The 26,158-nt window shown below is 43.6% G+C and overlaps 1 protein-coding gene across 14 annotated transcripts in view; it reads left to right on the plus strand.

Annotated features, from left to right (window-relative positions):
• Positions 1-26,158, plus strand: part of NLGN1 (neuroligin 1) — a 987,462-nt gene that overhangs the window by 518,262 nt on the left and 443,042 nt on the right. For all 14 annotated transcript variants that reach the window (XM_053306121.1, XM_053306123.1, XM_053306120.1 and 11 more), the window contains one exon: positions 16,099-16,251. In XM_053306121.1, coding sequence (XP_053162096.1) covers positions 16,099-16,251 — 153 coding nt within the window. The remainder of the gene's footprint in view (positions 1-16,098; positions 16,252-26,158) is intronic.

The following is a 26,158-nucleotide window of genomic DNA, read 5'->3' on the forward strand; positions in this document are numbered from 1 at the left end:
CAAAACCTAAGTGCCACCACCAAAAAAGCCCTGTCTGATGCCTCCACCAACAACACTTTCAAAGGCAGTGGGACCCACACCATGATCCCCATTGATGATTACTTTGAAGAGGCAGATTCATGTGACAGTAGGAACATAGGAAGCTGCCATATACTGAGTGAGACCATTGGTCTATCCAGCGAAATATTGTCTGCACAGACTGGCCGCGGCTTCTCCAAGGCTGCAGGCGGAAATCTCTCTCTGCCCTATCTGGGAGATGCCAAGGAGGGAACTTGGAACCTTCTGCTTTTCCCCTCTGCGGCTCTCCATCCCCCAAGGGGAATATCTTATTGTGCTCACACATCAAGACTCCCATTCATATGCACCCAGGGTGGACCCTGCTTAGCTAAGGGGACAAGACATGCTTGCTACCACAAGATGATCCTTCAAACACTATGGTCCTAAACCATAAACAGCTTTAAAGATAATGACCAGCGGTTCAAATTGGACTTGAAAGCAAACTGGGAGTGTATGCAGATCAAACAGAAATGGAATCACACGATCCCTTCCCTGAGGTCCCATTAGGAGCCTGGTGGGAATACTGCCCCTTGTGGCCTCTACCATCACTGCACTGTTGTAAACTGGCAATGCCAAGGTGGCAGCCGGCAGAGAAGACCAAAAATCAGTAAGTGGTATTCATGGGACTACAGTGACATATTGGATTGAACAAACCAGTTCTTTGCCTGTAGACTCCTAGAGCATATTTATTGTGTAAGTAGATCATGCAAAAGAAAGAAAAGACCTTTTCGTTCCCCATTTTATAACCATGAAAACATCCAGGTTAAAATTTCAAATTATTTGTGCTTTCAGTTTTGCCATTAGTGATGTTTTCCCTCAGACAAAGAGAGAGCTTGCACTGAATAATCATAATTGTATTGGTAACACTTGAAAATATGGGAAGAATAAACCCTGACAGTGCTTTTATGAAAGTTGCTCCCGTATAATTAAGGGGCTGTCAGCAATTCCATTGTCTAGCCCATATTTCCAGTAGCAGGTAAGCTATATGAGAGCTCTGGTCGCGCTCTAATTAGAAACTTCTGCAGCAGCTTCCCTTTAAAAGTAAAAAATCCGCCATTGCTTCTTTCACAATTTGAATTTAGTCCATGTTCCATCAATCTGGAAAAAGGGTAGGCAGCTTGTCCAGCAAGCAGGGCCAAAGATCAACTCCATTATGAGCCAGAGGTCCGTAACTAATTTAACACGTTCCCGTTGCTTATAATTAATCTCTTGCCTATCATTTTCATGAGCTGATGAACTTGAATGAGGTACAACTGGGAGTCAGGATAGGGCTAGATAAGCAGCAGAAGGAGAATGTATAATAGGCTGGACAAGCTGGATAGTGTGGATCGAGTGAATTGAAAGACGTTTTTCTCCCTGTCTCATAATATTAGAACCCAGGGCCATTCATCGAAGCTAAATGCCAGGAGATTCAGAACAAACAAAAGCAAGTACTTCTTTACAGAATGTGCAGTTAAATTATGGAATATGCTGCCACTGGATATGGTAATGGCCACCAGTCTAGATGGTTTTAAAAGGGATTGGACAAATCCATGGAGGATAGGGCTGAAGGCACATGCCCCTGATCCGGATGGAAATATACAACTATCCAGGCTAGTAGCCATTGAGCTGTATTTTTCCATCCCCATCAGGGGCATGTGCCCCTGAACAACACCTGCTAAGGAATACCAGTGGGAGAGAATGAGCTTCCCAAGATGCACCTGGTTGGCCACTGCATGATGCTGAACTGGATGAGCCTTGGACCTGATCCAGGAGGACATTACTTATGTTCAGTGTTCCCTGTAACAAGGATTCCCAGATGTTGTTGACTACAACTCCCAGGATCCTCAGCCCGAGGCCATGCAGCTGGGATTGCTGGGAGTTGTAGTCAACAACATCTGGGCATCCCTGTTACAGGGAACACTGCTTATGTTCTTTAGTATTCCCTCAGATCCAATCTTGCCTTTGCCAAGAACTCTCTGGGTGGCCGCAGGCAAGCCCCTCTCTCTTAGCCTCAGTTCTCCTATGCAATATGGGGGTAATAAGATATACTTACCTTGGAGGGTTGTTGTAGTGATTACATCGCATTAACACACGTGAAGAGTTTTGCATGCTCAGAAGGCGCTGTATTCGGTAGCAGACACCTAATGGAAATTCTGACCATTTCAAAGAATCAAAGTGTTTTCAAGTTGAAGGGACCCTGGAGGTCTTCTAGTCCACCCCCTGCTCCAGGTAAGAAACTGCTACAGCAGCCCAGCCTCTGTCATTGAAAAACCTTCAGCAAAGGAGAGCTTAACACTGCAAGAGGCTTCCTTGCTCTTTCAACGTACTGATTCCAGTCCTGCCCTCAGGAGCAACAGGGACAGATGTCTGCTCCTTCTATGTCCCATAGCCCTTCAGATATATAAAGATGGCTATCATATCTCCCCTTAGATAAACTTTCCCTTTCCCCCTAAAATGTGTTACTAGTTGTCAATAGCACCTACCAGAGGCAGAGGAGGAGAGGGGAAGTTCACTGGAGTGAATCCTTGACTTCAAGAAATTCAAAGTAGGCTACCAAGATCCACTTTATTACAGTGTGGGACAAACCATTTTCTCCATATAGGATTCCTGGGGGGTAAGGTGGCAAAACCCTTCCTAGATGGAATAAGGCAGACACAAAACCAGGGGTAGCACCAAGAAGGATTTATTATTAGATTAAAAGAAAAACAAGAGTGTGCAGTGAGAACAATTGTCTCTTCATAAAGCAGGTTGTAAGAGCGAGGTGTTTTCATTACCAGACTCAAACGATACAAAACAGAAAAATAACTTCTCTCACGCATCTAACTGAATTGGTCTCTCTCTTATTACCCACAGACAGGTTTTTTCCTGCTATCTCCAGCCTCTAGCTGTGGCCTTTCAATTTCTCTAGCAGCTTCTCAGCCAGCTGCTTCCTCAGGGCACTCTTGGGACAGAACAAAAGCTTTCTCCTCGTCTGCTGGTGGCTATGAGTGTAGGGCCCATGTCATCCTCTGGACTGGTCGCTCTGTTTTTATTTTCCCAGGCTTGTCCCCTTATTAGGAAAGGCCCACCCTCCCAGCAGTTACTCCAAGTAAGGCCTAGCCCTCCTCAAATCCTGCCCATCACTACCCTAGACTTCTGCTTGGCTCATGCATTCCAGGTTCTTCTGAAATATCAGTCAAAGTCAATCTCTCCCATAAAGCAATTGTTTCAAACTGCCTGTTCTTTACACAGACTTCCCTTTACACAGATTCCTTGAAGGGGCAGAGTTCCCATCAGCCCCTTTTGAAGAAGTCGTATATTCTACCTAACTTTTGACTGGACCCTTAATGACTTCTTTCTCCAGTGTGGTACAGAGTCATTAACAAGTCATTTAAGAACCGTCAAGTTGGTCTCCAACCATTAACCAGGCATCTTACTTAACGAAAGGAGATGGCCAAGTATCCATTACCTAATTGGTATCATTATGATTCAACAGTGTAGCTCCATTAGGGATAAACAGATTTCTCCCATCCTTATTGCTCCATGGATTCACTTTGCCCTGTGTTCCACTCCTCCTTGATTCTGATTCAGCTAGAAGAATTCTTAATATGAATTCTGGAATTGGAGTATGCACAGCTTGCCTCAGCTTTCACTGTGATTTGTGTAGTGTTTCAGTACACAAAGACACATTGACCAACATCCCGACTGATCATGTCATGCCAGTGCAAGGATGCTGTGCTAGCCAGAGCTATGTTTTGCTCTGGACATTTGTGCAAGAGTGCAGCTTTGAACATCCTGGCAACTTTGTGTAACAATGTAGTTTTCTTGTAGTACTGCAACTTGGTTCATTACAGCATTAGTCTGGGTGTTAGCCACTGGTAACACAGGACACGGAAAGGCATTCAGGAACTGAACATTGCAGGCACAGCAAACTGTCCATGCTCAGGACTCTGGGCAACATTTGGACTTGCAGAAAACAAAACCATGTTGGATTCCTACTACTTTGGCTCCCCTTTGGAAACAAGATCAACTGATTTGAGCCCCTGGTGGCGCAGTGGTAAAACTGCCGCCCTGTAACCAGAAGGTTACAAGTTCGATCCTGACCAGGGGCTCAAGGTTGACTCAGCCTTCCATCCTTCCGAGGTCGGTAAAATGAGTACCCAGAATGTTGGGGGGCAATATGCTAAATCATTGTAAACCGCTTAGAGAGCTTCCAGCTATAGAGCGGTATATAAATGTAAGTGCTATTGCTATTGCTATTTAAATCTAGGGAGAATGTTTTCAGAAGCCTCTCTTTACCTACCTGGGAGAGGGGGTGCAGTCTTCACTTTGGAATCGAGACCAAGGAATGAGGAACTGAAACTGTGGTGCAATGGTACAATGAGGAGAATTTTAAAAGTCTCTCTAAAACTCTTTGGGAGAGGAAATACAGGGACCACACTGTCTGTCTTGGGGGGGGGGGGCATTCCTTCTGAGGCTCTGGGGAAAAGGAATGCCAGGTGTGTATTTCTTACCATTCAGAGTTGCTGAGTGGAAAGAACCACCTCTCCGTTCACAGAAGAAGAGGATTTCCTCTAGGTCAATACTAAGATCTTTGACAGTGCAGCATGAAGAAAATTTATATCATCTCTATTCTTATCTGCTCTGGCATGTGGATAAATTGAGAGGAGTTTGCAGTACTGCCTGTCCTTAACCTTTTGGAGCATAATATTCAGAAGGAAGTCATAAAAAAGGCATTATGTAGGCTGAATTTATTCAGAGAATCCTTTATAAGTTGAACTTTGCTTTATATCAGAATATAAGGTTTCATATTTCTTTTTCCTTGAGGAAAAGCTGCCCCCATTTTCTTCAAAATACCCTGGGTATTTCGGGTTTTTTTTTGCCCCTTTTTTGCCCAGATAAACCAAACTCTGCCACCAAGATTTCATTACTATTCACAGTTGGTGCTCTGTAATTCTATGTAATTTTAATTAAAGATGAATTCTTAAACAATCTCCACCTGTGCTACCTCCAAGCATACAATTAGCCATGTACAGTTTCTGCTGCGAACAGCCATTTAGTAGTTTCCAATTAATAATTTATTATTTGTTCCTTCACTTTGCATCCATGGTAGAAAAATTAGACACCAAAGCTGTGGGTAAAGGGCCATCAGTGGTCCAGCTTAAAAGGAACTGGAAAGAGGCTGCAAAGGCTCTGCTTTATATCTGTCTCAGGAACTAACATTTGATTGCATAGGAAAAAGAAATGCCATTTCAGCATTAAGTTTTACACGTTTATTATTTAAGTATCTATTTAATTTATATATCACCTTACATAAAGCATCTCAAGGCGGTTTACAATATAAATATTAAAAACAAATGTAAAACAATGAGTAAAACAGTAACATGCCGCTCACAAAAGCAGCAGCAATACCTAAACAATAGCACCTCTTAAAGGACAAAGTCTTGATTAAACTGCTGGGTCTTTACCTGCCTCCTTAAAGGCAGTGAGGAAAACTGAAGAGCAGATACCCACTGGCAGGCGCGGACCATGAATGCGCCTCCGGGGTGGGTGGGGCGGGTGGCAGGCGGCTTCTTTAAGTGTAAATGGAGCTGGTGCTCGGTGCCGCCCATCAGCCCCCCTGGCGAGGAATTACTTCCGCCACTTACCTGGCTCCCATGGAGGTGAGCCCCCGCCAGCAGCCAGGTGAGTGGCGGAAGCGATTCCCCACCGCGAGGGCTACTGAGCAGCACAGAGCACCGGCTCCATTTACACTTAAAGAAGCCGCCCGCTGCCCCCTGGAGGCGCGTTCACAGCCCGCGCCTGCCCACTGGGAAGGCATTTTGAAGCCCAGGGGCAGTGACCAAGAAGGCTCTGTCCTGAGTGCATGACAATTGAGCCTCCTGCTATGTTGGCACATGGTGCAAAGCCTCCTCTGGTGATCTTGTCAGATGGGCAGAAACGTTATCCAGCTTTACCATTCTCAGCGGCCCCAACCCATTTCCTCTCTTAAAGAGCAACATCATTTCCCCTTCTCTGCTCCCCGTGTGCCTGAAACTTCCTCCTTGAACACCTATCTGATGTTCCCCTTATCCTTCAAATCTTTCCTTGAAACCTAGCTCTGCTGTTGACATCTCTGCTCCCAACCCAAGCAAGCTTAAGGACATGCAACCACATTTGTGCTGATTCGTCCTTGATTATCCATGCCTCTACCTTTTCTTCCATTTACTGCTTGAATTACTTTATACTGTAATCTTCTCAGAGCAAGAATCTATAGTTTTTTTTCTAATGTGACAGCACTTTAAAGATGGATAGTGAACAAATGTGTCTGGTGAATTAAGTACTGTAATACAGAAGGACCAGGCAGTCCAGTAAAATCAACACATTTGGATCTTAATAAAGAATGTCCTTTAATTTCTTACATAGCAAACAATACAGCCTGCTTCCTTGTTCTCTTGCTTACTGGCTCCATGCTCTATGTGCTTAGCACTGGACTAGGCTGTAACAAAGCATTCTTCAAAAGCTATTCGGGAGGGAGGGAGGAAAAATAAATAAATAAATAAATAAATAAATAAATAAATAATAATAATAATTAATAATAATTAATAACTAGCTGAACCCATCTGAGTTCTAGTACTTGTTTGCTCCCCTCACCCTTGCCACAGCCCCCTAACCCAGAGACTGCCCCACCCTCTTTCTCACTTCCCTTTTTCTTTCTTCCTCTACCTTCTTTATTTCTTTCCCCCCGCTGGTCTGGTGTGCTCCATTGTCAGCAGCCCCAGATGCAAAGGGGCCGCCTTTGCTTTCCTGTCCGGCTCCCAGCCCACCATTTGCTGCACAGACTTCTCCCTTCGTCCATGGGCTGGTGCCAGCCACTTCCTTCTACCAACTCCACTACCAAGAAAACCACATAGATAGACTGTCGATATAGTGCCTGATGGAGGCCTCTCAGTCCTCATGTTACTCAACATGCTACTGTGGAAGAGCTGAGGATCTCTCAGAGTACCGATGGTGTTTATGATGCGGTTAGACTAAAGCCATTTGGACGTCTAGAGGCTGATGTTGCCATGCAGGAAAAGAAAATCCGAAGCTGCAAAGACAGAATTAAAATGGGAGCGTAAGAAGCATGAATATGGGGAAGCTCGACACAGTGAAAGGTGAAATGAATCATCTACAGATTGACATCTTGGGCATCAGTGAATTAAAATGGACTGGAACTGGACACTTTCCTTCAGAAAATCATAACGTTTACTACTCAGGACTCGAAAAACAAAGAAGGAACAGTGTTGCTTTCATAGTCAGGAAGGATATAGCAATGACAGTACTTGGGTACAATGTGGTCAGTGACCGACTAATTGACAGAACATGCAAGCAAGCTGCTAGGTGGCTGGAGACTGCAATTATTATTATTATTTTATTGTTGAATTTATATACCACCTTTCATTAAAAACAATCTCAAGGTGGTTTACAAAAGTTTTTAAAAAGCCAATAAAATGACAATAAAAATATTAAGCTAAAAATATAAAAACAAACCAAATTTAAAATCTATAAAATACAAGCATAAAAACTATACATGGGTAAAAACACATAGAAGCAGCAATAAAAACAATTATGTAAAAGCCTGGATAAAAAGCCAAGATTTAACAAGCTTTCTAAAAACTGTGATGGAGTCCGAGGAGCGAATGGCCACTGGGAGAGAATTCCAAAGTTGGAAATAGTAAGGAGGAAAACACAGTCCGACTGTATGACCTAGGACACAGAAATGAAGCAGGAGAATGACTTATTAATTTCTGCCAAGCTCTCTTCAGTGCTAACACATTCTTCAAACAACTAAAGCAGCACCGATACACATGGACATCACCAGATGGAGTATACCGAAATCAAATTGATTACATTATTGGTGCAAGGAGGTGGAAGAGCTCACTTATAACAGCAAAGGCGTGGCTAGGGGCAGATTGTGGAACAGATCATGAACTGCTCATGTGCAAGTTCCAAGTCAAGATAAAGTGGAAAAACAAAGCTATAAACGATGAAAACAAAGGCTCCATAATATGATCTTGAGAATGCAGCCAACATTTTCAAGGAGAACATAAGGAACCGCTTTGAAGTTCTGAGCCTCACTGATAGGGAAGGAAAGGAACTGTGGAATGAAATCAAAGAAGTTGTTAAGGACGAATGTGAAAAGAGACTGCCAAAGACCAAGAAATAGAAGAAAGCAAAATGGATGTCAGAACAGACGGTGGAAATTGCCCAGAAGAGGAGAGAAGCCAAAGTCAAGAAAGATAAAGGCCTAAGGAAGGAACTTAATAGGGAATTCCAGAAAGCTGTTAGAAGAGACAAGGCACAATACTAAAACAACAACTGTATTTTATGTATTTTTTATTTATTTACATTTATATCCCGCTCTTCCTCCAAGGAGCCCAGAGCGGTGTATTACATACTTAAGTTTCTCTTCACAACAACCCTGTGAGGTAGGTTAGGCTGAGAGAGAAGTGACTGGCCCAGAGTCACCTAGCTAGTATCATGGTTGAATGGGGATTTGAACTCGGGTCTCCCCGGTCCTAGTCCAGCACTCTAACCACTACACCACACTGGATCTAACAGTAAAGACCTTGAGGATGGAAATAGACACGGAAAAACAAGGAAAGTTTTCCAAAAGATCTCTGAACTCAGAATGAGGTTCCAACCTTGAATTGGTATGCTAAGGGATGCCAAAGGACAGATAGTAACTGATTCAGAGAAGATCAAACAGAGATGAAAGGAGAATACTGAAATTCTGTACAGCAGGGACGTCAACATCCAAGATACTCTAGAAGATATTCCCTACTTGCAAGAATCTCTAGTACAGGAAGATTAAAATAGATCAGCACTCCAGTCATTACCAAGTTGGAAGGCTACAGGGATTGATGGAATAGCTATAGAAATATGGCAGGCAACAGAAGAAGAATCAGTCAAGGCTCTAACCAAACTATGCCAGCAAATTTGGAGAATGACACAGTGGCCAACAGACTTGAAGAGGTCAGTCTACATACCCATGCCAAAGAAAGGAGACTTAACAGATTGCAATAATTATAATAATACAGAAAAGCCTTTGATTGCATCGGCCATGTCAAGTTGTGGAATACCCTTAGGAAAATTGGTGTCCCAGTACATCTCATTGTTCTCATGAGAAACCTATACACAGGACAGGAAGCCACAGTCCAGACAGAACATGGTGAAACAGACTGGTTCCAGATTGGCAAAGGAGTAAGACAAGTACCTTCTCCTTATTTATTCAATTTATATGCTGAAAATATACTGAAGGAAGCTGGATTGGAAGAGGATGAGTGCAGTTTTAAAGTTGGAGAAAGGAACATCAATAATCTGCTACGTTGATGACACTATTTTGAAAGCTGAGAATGTGAATGATCTGCAAGCTCTAGTAGTGAAAGTCAAGGAGCACAATGAAAAAAATGGGACTATGACTAAATGTAAAGACTAAATTAAGGACAACAGGTACAGCAACCAGCCTTAGAATTGATAATGAAGACACTGAAGTGGTGGATAGCTTCTGCCTTTTAGGATCAGCCATCAACAGTAAAGGATCCAGCAGTACACTGCAAACTAGCACTTGGTAGGGCTGCAATGAAGGCCTTGGAAAGGATATTTAGATGCCTTGACATGTCTATACCTACAAAGATCGTAACCGCTCAGACAATGGTTTTTCCTGTGACACAATATGGATGTGAAAGCTGGACTTTGAAGAAGCAGGACAGAAAAAATATTGATGCTTTTGAACTTTGGTGCTGAAGAAGACTTTTGAGGATACCATGGACAGTCTGGAAAACAAACAAATGGATCATAGAACAAATCAATCCAGAATTTTCACTCGAGGCACAAATGACCAGGCTCAAATTATCATACTTCAGACACATTATGCGAAAACTCAGCTCCCTTGAGAAGTCCATAATGCTGGGGAAAGTTGATGGTAAGAGAAGAAGAGGATGGCCAGCAGCAAGGTGGATGGACTTGATTATGACAGCATTGAATGCACCACTGAGAGATCTAAATGGCCAAGTTGAAGACAGATCATCCTGGAGAGAATCTATCTATGTGGTTGCTAAGAGTCGACATTGACTTGAAGGCACTTAATCAATCAATAATCAATCAGTAATAGTGTTCTGTAGTAAGTTAAATTTCTTAATGGACATAGGAACATTTTCATTTTGAAAGTCTGTTGGCCAAGGTTCCCTTATTTCTTTTGTCAAGTTGAGCCCACCAGTATCCCCTGTAACAGGAAGTTCCAGATGTTGTTAACTACAGCTCCCACCATGCCCACCTGCAATAGCCTTTGGTTGAGGATGATGGGAGTAGTAGTCAATAGGTATGTGCACAAATTGAAATTTCAAATTCTATTCAAATTTGAATTGAATTTGCCTGACTCAATTCAGATTTGAATCAAATTGACCTAAAACAGGCCAATTTGATTCAAATCCAAATCAATTTGATTCAAATTCAAATTGATTCAACTTATGTTGATGCCTTTTTTGACCAACCAGAGTGTCTGAATGGTTTTTAAGAGGTTCCAATGTGTCCCTAAACTGTCATCGAATCAATCCAAATCAATTCGAATTCAAATCTGGCTGATTCAATTCAAATTATTTTATTTTATCATTTGATTTGATTTGATTTGATTTGATTTCTATACTGCCCCAAACTTGCATCTCTGGGTGGTTTACAATTAATATCATTTAAAACATTAAATCAATTAAACAATTAAAACCATTCACATTTAAATCCCAACATTAATAATATTAAGACTATAAATCTACCTAAAAGCCTGGGTGAATAAATATGTCTTTAGTGCCTTTTTAAAAGTTGCCAGAGATGGGGAGGCTCTTATTTCAACAGGGAGTGCAATGCAAAGTCCTGGGGCAGTAACGGTGAAGGCCTGTTCTCGAGTAGGCACCAGACGAGTTGGCGGAAACCGCAAATGAACCTCTGCAGATGATCTTAACAGGTGGTGTGGCTCATGGTGAAGAAGATGTTCTCTTAAATATTCAGGGCCTAAGCTGTTTAGGGCTTTATAAGTAATAACCAACACCTTGTATTTTGCCTGGATACGTATCAGCAGCCAGTGCAGTTTTTTTTAACACAGGAGTAATATAGTCTCTCCTAGATGACCCAGAGACCAACCTGGCTGCCGCATTCTGGACCAACTGCAGTTTCCAGACTATGTACAAAGGCAGCCCCACATAGAGCGCATTGCAGTAATCCAGCCTAGAGGTTACCAGCTCATGTACCACCATGTTGAGGTCACGCATTACCCTTTTTAGAGGTGATTCGACTGAATCTGAATAGATCAAATTGGCCACATTTGAGTCGAGTCGATTTGAATTCAAATCGATTCATACATCCCTAGTAGTCAACAACATACAACATACAGAGAAGACTGATCCCCACCATCCCTACTTTTGGATGTTCAACTCTTCTCTTCCTTCTCTTCCTCCCCTTTCCAAACATCTTATGTTCTACCTGGAGCACAATTTTCCCTAACTTCGTTTCATTTTGCATAACCAGAAGCATAACAGTATTGCAATTTAAATGGAGTTGTCAGTGGGCAGACCTGCCAGTCTTATCCAGATTCACTTAAAACAGAGGGCATTTCCCTCCAGTTTACTCATAACCCATCAACCCTTCTCTAAGACAAAACTGCTCACAATGAAATGAATCCTCCCCACAACAAATCCAGGTGGCCAAAAATAGACCAATTAAAGCTCTTCTGTTAACAAACGCCTTGGGATGCCTTATGAAAAGTGATACAAAAATTGAACAATAAATGAACAAACTCTTTGATCCATCTGCCTTGGGAATTCCAGCTTTCCACACATCCTGCACACCAAAGTGTAGGATCTGTGATTGTGAAACCCCGGGGCTATTCACACAACCGCCTGTGGGGCTGGCCAGCCAATCAGGGGGGAAGGCAGCATTCAACCTACCTTCCCCCAGATGACTGCTCTTAGCCCCTGCTGCATACAAGCCACGCACCCACACAGCCCACGTTGCTGGGAGAAGCATGGAGCAACAGAGGCTTAGACTTGTTATCCCAGCCTTCAAGTATCCCACAGTACACCATGTGTTGAGCGCAATGCACTGGGAATTTTCCACAGGAGAGGGCACTCTAGGTGCCCATTTCTGTGTCAGCACAAGCTGCAAGCAGTTCACACTGACATGTGATTCCAGTAGCCATGTTAAGGGCATGTTTGTGCCTTTAACTTCAGTTAAGAGCCAGGCTTCAGCACTGGGTTTGGTGCCACTGAGCCACCGGGATCCCTGTGACAGCCACCCTGTCTGATCATACTTAAGCTGAAAAAGCGATGCGGTGCACATTCCCACAGTAAATCCCAAAGAATGAGCAGGTTCAGTTGGGAGCAAGTAATCCTTGAGATTCCCCGGACTCAAACTATTTAGAGATTTGGATCCAAAAGCACCCCCAGACTGTGTGCCTGTTTCTTCTGGGGAAGTGTGACCCCATCCAGAACCAGCAGATCAAAATCATCTCTCGAATTCTGACCCTGCACAATAAGTACCTTCATCTAATCTGGATCAGTTTCCATTTGTTATCCCTCATCCAGCCCATCACCACCTCCAGACAGACATTTAGGGAGGATTTGCTTTCTCCTGATGAGGTTGACATGGAAAAATAGATTTGGGTGTCATCAGTATACTGGTAACACCCTGCACCAAATCTCCGATGATCTCTCCCAGCAGTTTCATGTAGATTTTTAAAAGCATTGGAGACAATATGGAGCCCTGGGGGGACACCATATAAAAGTTCAGATTTTGAAGAGCAACAGTTTTCAAGGGACACCATCTGGAATCTGCCTGAGAGGTATGAGTGGATCCATGATAAAGCAGTGCCTCCCACCCCCAACCACTTCAGACCTTCAGAAGGATACTATGGTCAATAGTATCAAAAGTCACCAAGAGATCCAAAAGGACCAACAGAGTCACACTCCCTCTGTCGAGATCATCCATCAGGCCAAGCAAGGCAGTCTCCAACCCACAGCCCACCTGAAAGCCAGTTTGAAAATAGGTCCGGATAATCAGTTTCCTACAAGACTGCCTGGAGGTGAAAGGCCACCACTCTCTCATTTACCTTGCCCAGCCACAGAAGGTTGGAGACAGGCTTATCATTGCTTAATTCTGAGGGATCCAATGCAGGCTTATCAGAAGAGGTCTAATGATTATTTCCTTAAGGAAAGGGGGCATCATGCTTTCATGCTCAGACAAGCATTTATAATATCTACCAGGCTTTCTACAACAACCTCCTTGCCAGATAGTATAAGCCATGTTGGACAAGGGTCAAGAGAAAAGGTGGTAGGCCATACTGTTCCGAGCAGGTTGTCCACATCCTCAGGAATCACAAACTGAAACTGATCCAGCCCAACCATGTAAGAGGAGTTGCTGGACACCCAACTGCATTAAACACTGCCGTAATTGCAGTAATTATCGGGTCTGAGTCTACGTTGGGCTGAATACAAGATATTTTATCCACAAAGAACTCATTAAAAACATCACAGTGGGTAATTGATGGTTCCAAATTCTGATTCAAGGGAGGGGGGGCAAGTACTAGCCCTCTCACAACCCTTAACAACTCAGCTGGTTGTGAGCTTGCTGATGCAATATGGGCAGGAAAGAATAGCTTCTTTGCCGCACATATTGCCTGAACATAGATCTTCAAATGTGCTCTATGTTGTTATATGTCAGATTCGAATAAAATCTTTCTGTACTTGCACTCCAGTTATCTACCTTGCTGTTTCTGCCCCCGTATTTCTTCCATATGCCAATGGGCCAGTTTTGAAGTAGGTTGGAGATGACGCTTAGGAGTGATCATGTCTACTGCCCCGGTGAGTTTGCTGTTCTAGTTCTCCACCAGGGCATCAGCAGGATCACCGGCAGAGCAAACACAAAATCCTTCCAAGGCTTCTTGGAATCCTATTGCATCCAATAACCTTCTCAGGTGGACCATCCTAATAGGTCCCTCACCTCTTTGAAGGTGGGAAGTGACTGTAAATCCAACCTTAACCAGATGGTGGTCCATCCATGACAATGGGGAAATCACAGGAGTCCCCACCCATGGAACACCACTTTTATCACAGTAAAATACCAGATCAAGCGTGTGATCAGCAACGTGCCTTGGTCCCAAGACCGCTTAGGACAGGCCCATAGCTGTCATGGCTGCTATGAACTCCTGTTCCACCCCGACAAATTGGTCCTGAAGTGAACATTAAAGTCCCCCACCACCACAAACCTGGGAGACCCCAATGCCAAGCCCAAGACCAAGTGCATCAGCTCAGTTAGGGACTCTGTGCAGTGGGGTGATCGGTACAACAGCATCAATCCCAGTCTATCCCTGGTCCCCAAATGTAAGTACACACATTCAGTATGGTCAGAGACTTCTACAGGGATCCTGGTAAAGGAAATGTTTTTCTTGTAGTCCACAGCCACTCTGCCTCCCCACCAACATCCCCTCACCTGGTTTTTGACACAGTACCCTGGAGGAAGAAGCTGGGGCCAAACTGGACCACTAGCCTCCCCCAACCAAGTCTCTGTGGAGGTCAGCTCCAGGTCTCTACCAGGTCAGCCCCTTCATGCAAAATCATGGATGGTTTCTGACTTGTTCTGGAACAATCTGGCATTACAGAGGAACAAAGTGGGGCTGTGTGGGTGATTGGCACTGCTCCCCAAGGCCAGAGAGCAGGCAGGAGAGCTGGAATGGGAAACAGCTAGGAGATTTCTGATTTCCCTTCCCCTGTAATGGCCTATTGACTTTGCCAGCATTACTTCTTCTATTCCCCACTATCACTGGAATAGCCACCCCATAAGCAGTGGATACGCCCTCCCCATCTCCAGACAAACCTAGACACATAATAAACCACCCTCAACCACGATCACACAACCAGAACACTAGGCCAGGGGGACTGGCCCTTGCCTTCATTGTCTCCTGAAGTGGATCCCCCAAAAGGGCAGGCCTGCTATCACAGGCAGCGTTCCCATATAGGCCCAGAGTTGGCAAGTCTGGACAGGTGGTACACAGGAACTGCTGATGTATGACTTCTCATGTACTGAAATGGGGAGTCAAATGTTTCCTAAGATCAGTGTGTGGCATTGATTTGTTCTTTCAAATTGATTACTGTGGGTTGGTTCAAATTATACTGGCCCCAGCACACTTGAAGAAAGAGGGGGCATGCCAAGAGTTAAATTGTACTTTGAAATACAAGTAATGCTCTCAAGAGATGCACCAGGCATGCATCAGAACATCCATGGAGGATATGCTGATGGGTGTATTCTTGGCATGCCCTTTCCTTCTTCACATGTGCCGGAATTGGTATAATTTGAACTAGCCTTTTCTTTTCTTTTCTTTTCTTTTCTTTTCTTTTCTTGTCTTGTCTTGTCTTGTCTTGTCTTGTCTTGTCTTTTCTCTCTCCTCCTCTCTTTCATAAAAATGCTTTACATAATGTAAGGAGGGACTTACTGGATCAGAACCAAAAGTGTGGACTGTAAAATATGAGGTCCATCCCCTTGGAAAGTTGTGTAAGCAGGAAAAATGCGGCTTTGTCCTTGCATGTGAAGCCATTGAAGTTCTGTGGTATCGTGGCGGGTGGGGGGGGGAGCAGTCATTCCATGAGATGCTTACCGCACTTTAGTCTGCACATTCAAACAAGAGGACAGAAAGCCGCAAACAAAATGAGCCCAGAATATACTAGTTCAAAATAATAATAATAATAAATACAGGCAGTTGCTTTGAAAGGATTCTTAGACTTTACATGATCATTTTAATGCCATGTAATGGCCATGTGAAAGAAAAACCCCATGGCTACTGAGCACCCATCTTTAGACTGCAAATGCTTTCAAAATGGAAACGGACAGGCTTACCTTTGAGAAGTCTACCAAAGCCATGATCTTCAGTAACTTTAGAGTTCCAATCCCTCCCTCTCTGGTCACTTAACATATGTTGCTTGGGAAACACTCTGAAAAACAGCTTGGGAAGCAAATGAGAAATGTTGCATGCATCACACTGTTCTTAGGATGACATGTCTCTCAATATTTTTCTTCCAGACATTCGAGATAGTGGGGGGCCCAAACCAGTGATGGTGTATATTCATGGAGGGTCCTACATGGAAGGCACTGGAAATTTATATGATGGCAGTGTCCTGGCAAGTTATGGCAATGTGATAGTCATCACCGTCAACTACCGGCTTGGGGTACTTGGTAAGAAAGCATCAGATTTTAATTAGCTCTTGCCTTGTGCAATACTTTTTATATTGATTGGAAGACTATATTTACAGACTCTGCAGCCTTTGTTAAAAACAGAGAGGTCTGTATTCTGTGGATCTCCATTTGTTATGCTGACTAACCTGAAATTATGCTCCACTTTGATGGCACAGAAACACGTGCAGATGTTTAGAATGATACACTGCTTTGTTGTCTCTGTGTATCTTGTATTAACATTACAGTAATTAGCGGTACATATTGGAGAGGGATTTTAAACAAATGGCAGGTGCTAACTGAGATGCAATGTTTTTGTTTGCAGTGAGACAAAAGCCTGGATGTTGTACTGACAGGTTCATTATGTTTCTCTGGACTTCAGAATAGTAAAAGTGTTTGGGAAATGGCTGGCAGTTCAATAACCATTTTTTTACATTTAGTTCGGTGCCTTAAACCAGAAAGTATTATGCCAGTTCAAGACATTTCCAGATAAGGTAAGCTAGTTAAGGGAGACAAATACTTTGCAGCTTTGATCTTGGGAAATATATTGTGCTAACGTAGTTTTGTACAAAACATTCACAAATTCATTTTCATCCAAAACAATGTATCTAGTCAGCTGGTGTCTCCAAAACATTACAGTTATTCAGAATATACTTATGCACAGTTATCTGAGAGTACGTCTCAGTGAACTCAGTTGGCTTCCTTCTGAGTAGAGAAAAAGAAGCTTATTGTGGTTTAGGCAAGAATTACCAGCTCGTTGTTAGCTATAGATTTTGGTAAAGAGATATTTTGTTGTGATCTGTTGTTTTTCTCTGGGCACATTGAATACTGTGGGCAGAGACTGTATGATTTATAAGCTATGGTTTGCCTCATACAACTGTTTATTTTTCTTTGCACTAAGAGGAGAAAATTTGGGTTTTAGGCTTGTGGCTTTCTTCCATCACAGAGCCATTTCCTCAAGACCCATCTTTGGAGTTTACCTTGTAGGTGTCACAGTTCATTTCGTGTTATTGGTTCTTTGGGGGAAAACATTCATCCGATGCTTTTTTAAAAAAAACCCCAAAAACCCTTGTGATTAAAAAAAATGATGCTCTGGCGGGAAAATGAATTTACTTCTTTGGTGTTCTTGGTTGTCATCGGCTTTGAATGCAATCTAACTTCAGTCCTTGAAATGTGCTGTAATTTTTGTTGCTTTACCTGACACCTCTTCTCTTTTCACTTGAACTGGGAGAAGTGCAATTTAATCATGATGCATGACACAATGTGAAATGTCCAGACCCTGCTTTGATTGGTATCTGATTCTTTTTGTATAGCTACTTGGTCGTCTTCTTTACTTTCTCAGTGCAATTAAATATTGACTTGAAATCCCTAGGGTCATGTTGTGCATTAATTTGCAATTCACTTTTGTAGTTGGTATGCAAGATAATCTTTCAGTTTAGCATACATGGTTTCTGGTGTGTGTGAGTGTGTGTGTGTGGTGGTTCAGTTGACAACACAGCCATCTTCTGTATTTCCACTTCATTGCACTGGATGGTTAAATACTAAAAAGAAAAAAAAGTTTCTTCTCTGATGGTAGCTTTGTTGGTTATTATTTCAGAGGCTATCTCCTGCCACTCACAACTGGTGTCCTTAAGTACTCTGTGCCCATGGTGACTTACTTGGTATTTCACAATAGAGTGACAACACTGATCTCACCATCCCATCCCTAACTCAATGGATCAGGGATTCATTTCTAATAGAGATTCTTGCGAACTTTGGAAGAGGGCTCTTCTAATCTCAAGGGCTCTTGGGGTCTCAAGGGCACCCAAAACTATCACAAGTCTAGGCCCAGCTTCTAATGGGCTCACTGCCAGCTTTCCCTGTTGTTTGCTCACTCCAGATCTGTAGGCAATCATTGCTTTATTTTGTTATACATCTGGTGGCTAATGCAATGACAGTAGGAGGTGAAATATTTATCTCATTATTCCAAGGATGTGCTCTAATTCCACAAAAACATATATAAGAATATGTTTAGTTCAATTTTTTTTTTGAGAAAAATTGACAGTGTCGAGCTGCAAATATCCCTGTGCTGAGAGAAGAGCCATCTTTTCTTGCCTATAAAATTACTGATTTCCTGTTCTGTGGCTCAGCTTTAATCTTCCTAGGTAACTCTTATCGTGGCAATCTTGAAGGAAATTGGGGCTCGTGCTTTAGTACCTCTACCATCTGGTGATTTAAGAAATGGTAACCATCACTTTTCTGCTCTGTCCTGCCTCATTATGATCTCAACAAATATTACTAAAAGAACTACAATCCTTGGAATTCTATTTCTTATCTCATTATTTGCCAATATAATTTAAATAGCTGCTGAAGCTTCAATAGTTGATCTTTTTTTTTTTTTAACAAAAGCTTAAATCTTTTTTGTGATCTCTCTCCCTCGCTCTCCCACCAATGTTAGACACTGCTGTCAACACTAAGCCAGTCATGGTATTCAATATCTTCATGTTAAGCTAAGCAGATTTAGCCTCTAGGGACCAGTCAGAGATGCTGCTTAGAGATGGTAGGAAAGCAGTCACCTTCCCCTCAAGTTTTAGATCACATGTGATTACCCCCATATCTCTGATGTATACTTTAGGCTGGTTTGGACTGACCGACACAATAAGAAGGGGAATGCCTTACATCCTACTGTAGTGTTTTTTTTATTGAATGGTGTTGGTTCATTTATACACACACTCTAGACCAGGGATTCTCAACGTTGGGTCCCCAGTGTTATCGGACTTCAACTCCCATAATCTCCAGCTCCAGCTCCAATGTCCTTTGGTTGGGGATTCTGGGAGTTGAAGTCCAATAACATCTGGGGACCCAACGTTGAGAATCCCCGATCGAGACAACTATCTGAGTCATGCATGGAGACACAGTTTGAATGAACTGCCCCTTCCTGCACAATAAAGGAACACAGTGGGAAGACCTCAGAATGTTCAGGAAAGACATCAGGATGGGTACGCTGTCAGCATATTCCCCTTCTTAATCAAATGGGCTGGTTTGGGAAGGAAATAGTATCATCCAAACTGTTCCATTAATTCTACAGACTGAATGACAACGAAGCGGGCTAGGTCCTCGGAATGAATGCACAAAACATGATTGACCTGTGTTGGTAGCATAGCAAATGCTGTTCAATACACAAAGATATATACTGTACGTCAAAAAGCAGGCTTTTGAATCTTGCTGTGAATTGTACTCCCTCCTGACTAAAACCTGAAATGGCTCCAGAGCCATAACAAGGACTTGCATAACATTTAGCTTAATTAATAATAACATACTTCATTGAGTCTTGGTTTGCATTAAGCTTGAGCAAGAGACACCTGTAAATCCTTCTTGTCTGAAAAGGAATGAGAAGATCTCAGGGACACACACAACCTTTGGGAACTTGGGGGAATACATTCTGCACTTTTGAGGATCACTGATTTGGCCAGAAAGAAATAAATTGACCTAGGTATGGATATCCAGCAGAAATTTCTGCCATCAACTCACTATGTGGTCTTAGGTAAGCCTTTTTCTCTCAAATCCAACTGCACTATGGAGATAATGCTTATCTACCTAACAGCGTTGTTGTATTACAAAAATATAATTCATGTGAAGTGTTTTTATGTCAGAGGCTGAGCCATGGGCAGCAGTCACTAGGGGACACAAGTCCAATGCCAGGACTGGGAGAGCAAGGAGAAATGCTAAGAGCCAAGTCCAGTAAGAAGATCAGAAGCTAGAGGATCTAGACAGGAGCAAAGAATCAGGAACAAGCCAGGGGCCAAAGCCAAATATCCACCGTCAGAGGCCAAAGTCAGGAGCCAGGAGTCAAAGCCACACTTAAGGTCAAACCAGATAAGCAGTCAGGAGCCAAGAGGATCAACCAGGTAATCAGAGGCCACAGACAGGCCAAAGATCACACTGTGGAGGCAGGAAAAACCCACAAGAAACATGCAACCAACCAAACAACTGAGGCAATGCTGTTCTAGACAGGAAGCCTCTTATATCCTTCCTAAGTACAGGGAGACTGATGGCAGGCTCCAACAGGTGGGGCCATCATAGGGCCTGGAACCTGGATGGGTTCTGTGATGCCATAACTCACCACCGGAGGCAGTGTGGAACAGAATCTTTCCACATGGAGCTCTGATATTCGAACACTCAAAAGTGCTATGCAACTGCTCAGTCTCATTGGTGAGCAGCAGCAATCTGCTTTCCATGGAAGGCGGGGGGAAGAACGGGAAAAGGGTGCTATTCACACAAAGCTTCCCTCTCATTCCTCTGAGTCCTAGTTTGAGCATAAACCCACTCACGGATAAGATGCACAGTCCTATTGAGCCATGAGGCTCCATCTCAAAGGTGATGGACACAACAAGCCCCACTGCTGTTCAGAAGCAGCAGCTTTGCAAGTAGCGAGCAGCTGTCTTCATCCATCCCTATTGGAATCAATGAGGCCATCGTGCTTGAGAAACCCCTGCTTCTGAACAGCATTGGGGCACAGGGCTAGCTTCTGGGTCTGCAGCAGCCTTGGAACAGGGCCTCATGGCTTCCTGTGACTGTGCATCACGCAAGCCACTGAAACTGATGGATCTTGCTCCTAGTCCTAAAATGAGTGGCCGACATCCTAACTCACTCCGCACACGAGGGAAGCATGCACGCAGTGCGTTGTGGTTTCGAGCCTCCAAAACCTTCGGAGTCAGGCGGTCTATGAAGTCAATTAAATAAATAAATAAATGCCCACTCCTGAACAGGAGCGGATTAAGCCTTTTGCCGCCCATAGGCAAAAAGGTTTTTGCTGGCCTTTCACCTTCTTAAGAATATGCCGCTGTGCAGTGGAATGGGATGCAGTGGCGGCCACAGTGGCTGTGGGGAGGGGGGCTAGGGGAACCTTTCCCCCTTTCCCCTCTAAAAATGCCGCTGCTGGTAGCGGGATGGAGTGCAGAGGTGGCTGTGGGGGGTGCAAGGAGGGGGAAGTTCCCCCTTTTACCTTTTAACTTGCCGCCCCTCAGATTTCGCCACCGTAGGCAAATGCCTACTCTGCCTCTCCATTAATTCACCAGTGCTTCCGAAGCACAGCTGTTTGTGAGTGGGAGGTGGGTTTTCACCAGTTTCCCCCATTGAATCCAGAGGAAAGAGTTGTGGCACACATGGACCGGCAGTGGAGTATAATAACGAATATTAATAGTTTAAGGAGTTAAGTATTATTTACAGAAAGGGCAGTGCAGACTGCTTTCTTTGCTCTTGCTGATTCTTGCTTGCCTTCCTCTCCTCCAGGCTAGGACTGGGTTGATTCCTGGACAGGGGAACAGGACCAAACGGTTTTGTACCTGCTTGCCTGGCCCTCCCCCTCTATAATATCTGCACTTCCATCTGGGTCCAAAAAACCTTTAAAACACTGTGCAAGAGAGATTACACGGCCAAAGCTGCCTTTACATGTCACAACTGCGGTTCAAGAGGACCAGTTCAGGTGGGCCAGTGACAGTTCCTGTGCCAGCAGTGGAGCTGAAGGCTAGTCCAAGAGCCAGCTTGAGGGCATCAACTATGCCCTATGTCTGCCGAGGATTCCTATGAGCTGCTGTGCATTAATGCAGGTGTCTGAAATAATTAAGACTGGAGAACAAGAGCACCGTGCCTCATCACACCACTGGAAAATTTCCATTTTGCTGGGTTCCTTTAGGTTGCTGGTTCCCACCAACCTCTAAGCTGATTCTTGGTTACTGACTCGAGCTCATGCCCTGTTGGAAATGGCGAGAGGCGACATAATGATAGGCAAACGAAAGTGAACCTTTTATGCCTTTGTGACCGTTCCATTCTGTTGAAATGCAAGCCCTGTGCAAGCTGTCTGTTTCAGTGATGGATCATACACGGAAAATTCTGATATCCTTGAACTCTCAGGTCTCTAAAGAAAAGCTCTACATTAAGATAGTTTTATGGCTTATTTTTGTTTAAAATAGACATGACTTGCAAAAGAGTGTCAGTCCGGAAACTGGGGGGAAATATCTAAGGTCAGCTGCCTGAAGCCCTTTCGATGCCTCTTTCAAATGCCTGCTGTACCAAAGTGAAATTTTATAGAGGTTAAGTCATAGATGAAGCATTAAAAAGTGAAGAGCCTCTGTTCTGCTTTCAAAAACAGATAAAAGGGGATATTGTATAAATAAGTATCCAATGGCCTTACTTACATCAATATTCATTCCAATCATTGTCTGCTTGCCGTGTCCTTGTAACTTTCTTCTGTTTAAAAAGAAACCATCAAAAGATATTTGGCGGGGGGGGGGGTCGTCATTCTTCATTGTTATGCTTTGCCATCCGACTAACTTGGCACTGCCAGGGAGAGCGATACCTCTTGCCCTTGACTGTCCTATATTCAGCCACCTTTTCCTGCATTCCATGCCTTTCTTAACAGCTCTTGGATGAATTTCTCCCTCCAAAGGACTCTAATGGGACTCCAAGAAAAAGAATGTTTAGGAAGTCTTTATTCCATCTCATCAGTAAATTGCTTTGGGGTTTCCAGGGTGATTCATAGAGATCTTGTTGCTATTGCAAATGCTGGACCTAGTTCAAGGTTTGGTTTTGTTTTAGTTTGGTTCCCGCCACCCCATAAGCTAATAGACATTCATCCAAAGATACAGCTACATCTACTCCCCACAAATGACTAACACCTGCCAGATGTGCTCACAGACAAATGCATGGGAGCCTTGCACTTCTGCTTCTTCTGCTGTGATGTCTGAAGGGAAGCTTGCATGGGGAGATGCACAAGCCTGAAATGCATGTACTGCTTGTGAATCCCTAGGGTTTGTCATAAGAGCATGAACGGGCTAAATCAGATAAGGAGCTATCTCATCCATCATTTGGCCAGACAGTGATCAGACAAATTCTGCCAGAGCTCACCAGCAGGGCAAGATGGTGATAGCCCTCTGCTGCTATTTGTTCCCTACACGTGACATGCATAGGTCAAGTGCCTCTGAATGTGGAGATTCCTTGTATCTGTCATGTATTATGTACTGTTGACCACCTTAAGCTTTCTAAAATAGCAGCTTTCATAGTTGATGTACTGTTGATCATCCTGACCTTCCTGAACTAGTCGCTCCCATGGCTGATGAACTGTTGATCACTTTCCTGCAGTGATAACTATCATGGCAGATGATCACCTTATTCTTCCTGAACTATTAACTCCCATGGGCCAGCAGTAGTGTAGTGGTTAGAGTGCTGGACTAGGACCAAGGAGACCCGAGTTCAAATCCCCATTCAGCTATGAGACTTGGGTGACTCTCGGCAGTCACTTCTCTCTCAGCCTAACCTACTTCACAGGGTTGTTGTGAGGAGAAACTTAAGTATGTAGTACACCGCTCTGGGCTCCTTGGAGGAAGAGCGGGATATAAAATGTTAAAAAAATAATAATGGCTGGTGTACTGTTGATCACCCTATTCTGGCCCACATTCTTCGCAGTGTTATGAGCCAGAATCTCACCTTTACAGACTACATTGAAGGCTTCATGCATGGTCCAGCACACATGGGCCATGCATCAAGCCATCTTCCCCTCCATGAAAAAACCCTTTTCACTTTCATTGATATGTTCTGAACATATGGATATGGGCTGAACAATGCTCAGGGACGTATTTATAGAAGCAAAAATGACTTTTGAAGGGATGGAGGAAGCAGAGATTACTTCCCCATCCCCATGTATGCTTGACCGTGCAACCTTCCTTGCAGCTACTTTCCAGCCTCTCTGTGAGGGGCAATTTCTTTCTGAACTTCACCCTCGTATCACTGTGCAACATGTGGGTCAATAATGTTATTTTGCCCAACAACTGGCAACATTAGCCCTATTAATAAATTCTCTTTTCTTCAGATAAACTTGTAAAATGTATTCTGGGAATGCTCTGAATAATTATATGGAATGAATGATATTCCATGTAGTTTTGGGTCCCCGTGAATGGGAGTGCAGGCGCAAATGCTCCTTGCAACATTTAAATTTATTTCAACAAGATGACATATCTTAATATTAATAAACAAGAAAGGGAAATAGCCCCTGAAGTTATTATCATTTTCTGATTTTCTGAAATGCCTCTGGATGCTTTCCCCTCTCTATTTGGTGCTTGATGAAACGAACAAACATCTTTTAGAAGTCCTCATTTTCTGTATGGCAGCTCAGGAGACCTTGAGTGTGGGCTGGTTAATAAGGTCTGAATGAGTATTTCAGTCCTGAGGAGCACTTTATTTGGCTCTAATCTCACCACAGCATGCCATGTGTTTATGAAATGCTTGTTGACTGAAGCCTCTGTCATTTCTGGGAGGTTTCATTTTGCTAATGTTTCTCCTGGAATAAAAGAATATCTCTGCTTTAGATAAGTGGCCGTCCTATTAGGGACACTGCCCAGGTTTCCCTGAGCCAGACTCGGAAACAAAATTCGGGGCTGCTTAAAGCTCACTTCAAAGGAGAGATAAATTTTAAAATTAAAATCCAAGCACTAAAATTAATGTCAAAATCGGAGCTACGTTCAATTAAAATCTGAATTTAGAAAGCCACCTTATTCTGAGTCAGACCATTGGTCCATCTAGCTCGGTACTATCCATACTGACTGGCAGTGGTCCTCTAAGGTTTCAGGCAGGAGTCTATCTGGAGATGCCATGGATTGAACCTGGGGCCAACTCAGTGCAAAGCAGCTGCTCTATCATTGAACTATGGTCCATTCCCATATCCTCTATATAATGGACTCACAGAACTCCATTATATCAATTAGTGGGTGAATCCAGATGCTGTAGATGCAAAAATCAAAGGTGGAATGGGGAAAGACAACACCTTGTGGTTTCTCCATACATTTACCCCCCCTCTCTCTCACACACACACACTTGATTTTTGCCCTGCATCTGATTTCACCCCCATAAGCTGTAATGGAGCCACAAAGCAGCACTAGATTGTGTAGGGTACAAGTTCAGACACTGCAGGGTAGAGCTTGAAAGTGAGGGAGGATTCCAGCATTCCACAGCAGCTGTCTTAGTCTCCCCTTGGTTTTTGCTTCTGCCATAACTTGTTTCACTCCATCCTTGATGGCTGAATGTTACATCCAGGTTCAGGGGCAATGTGTGTCTCAATACCAGCTGTAGGTGAGCAACAGTAAGAAGGGATGCATGCCTTCACTTGCTGCTTGTGGACTTCCCAGAGGAATCTAGTGGGCCACTGTGGGAAACAGGATGCTGGACTAGATAGGCATTGAGCTATCTGGGCTGGTGATCTTAGATTTGAAGTTGGGTGACTGATTTTGGTTGTTGTGCCAACCAATCATAGGAACATAGGAAGCTGCTATATACGGAGTCAGACCATTGGTCTATCTAGCTCAGTATTGTCTACACAGACTGGCAGCAGCTTCTCCAAGGTTGCAGGCAGGAATCTCTCTCAGTCCTATCTTGGAGATGCCAGGGAGGGAACTTGGAACCTAGATGCTTTTCCCAGAGCAGCTCCACCCCCAAGGGGAATATCTTAGAATGCTCACATGTTGTCTCCCATTCAAATGCAACCAGGGTGGACCCTGCTTAGCTAACGGGACAAGTTATGCTTGCTACCACAAAACTAGCTCTCCATGATTGACCCCTCACACGCTATCACTTTCTGATCATTTTCACCATACAGATGACGAGGAATCGGGAGCATGCATGCCTCCGCCTCCTCCTTCCATCGGCATAATGTGGCAGCTTTGATTGTGAGAACTGGCCCAATGTAACAGAGCCAGGAGCTCCATTACATTGTATAATGGGCAAATTCAGCTATGGCAGGAGGGAAAACCAAAGATGGAGGGAGGAAGCCAACACCCCCCACCATGGGCCCTCCCTTTGGTTTTTGCCCCTGCTGAATCTTATTTTGCCCTCTACACAATGTAATGGAGTCACAGATCTCAAAGGATGAGTCCTTGGACCC

This window comes from Hemicordylus capensis, chromosome 3 (assembly GCF_027244095.1).
Source record: "Hemicordylus capensis ecotype Gifberg chromosome 3, rHemCap1.1.pri, whole genome shotgun sequence".
Lineage (NCBI taxonomy): Eukaryota > Metazoa > Chordata > Lepidosauria > Squamata > Cordylidae > Hemicordylus > Hemicordylus capensis.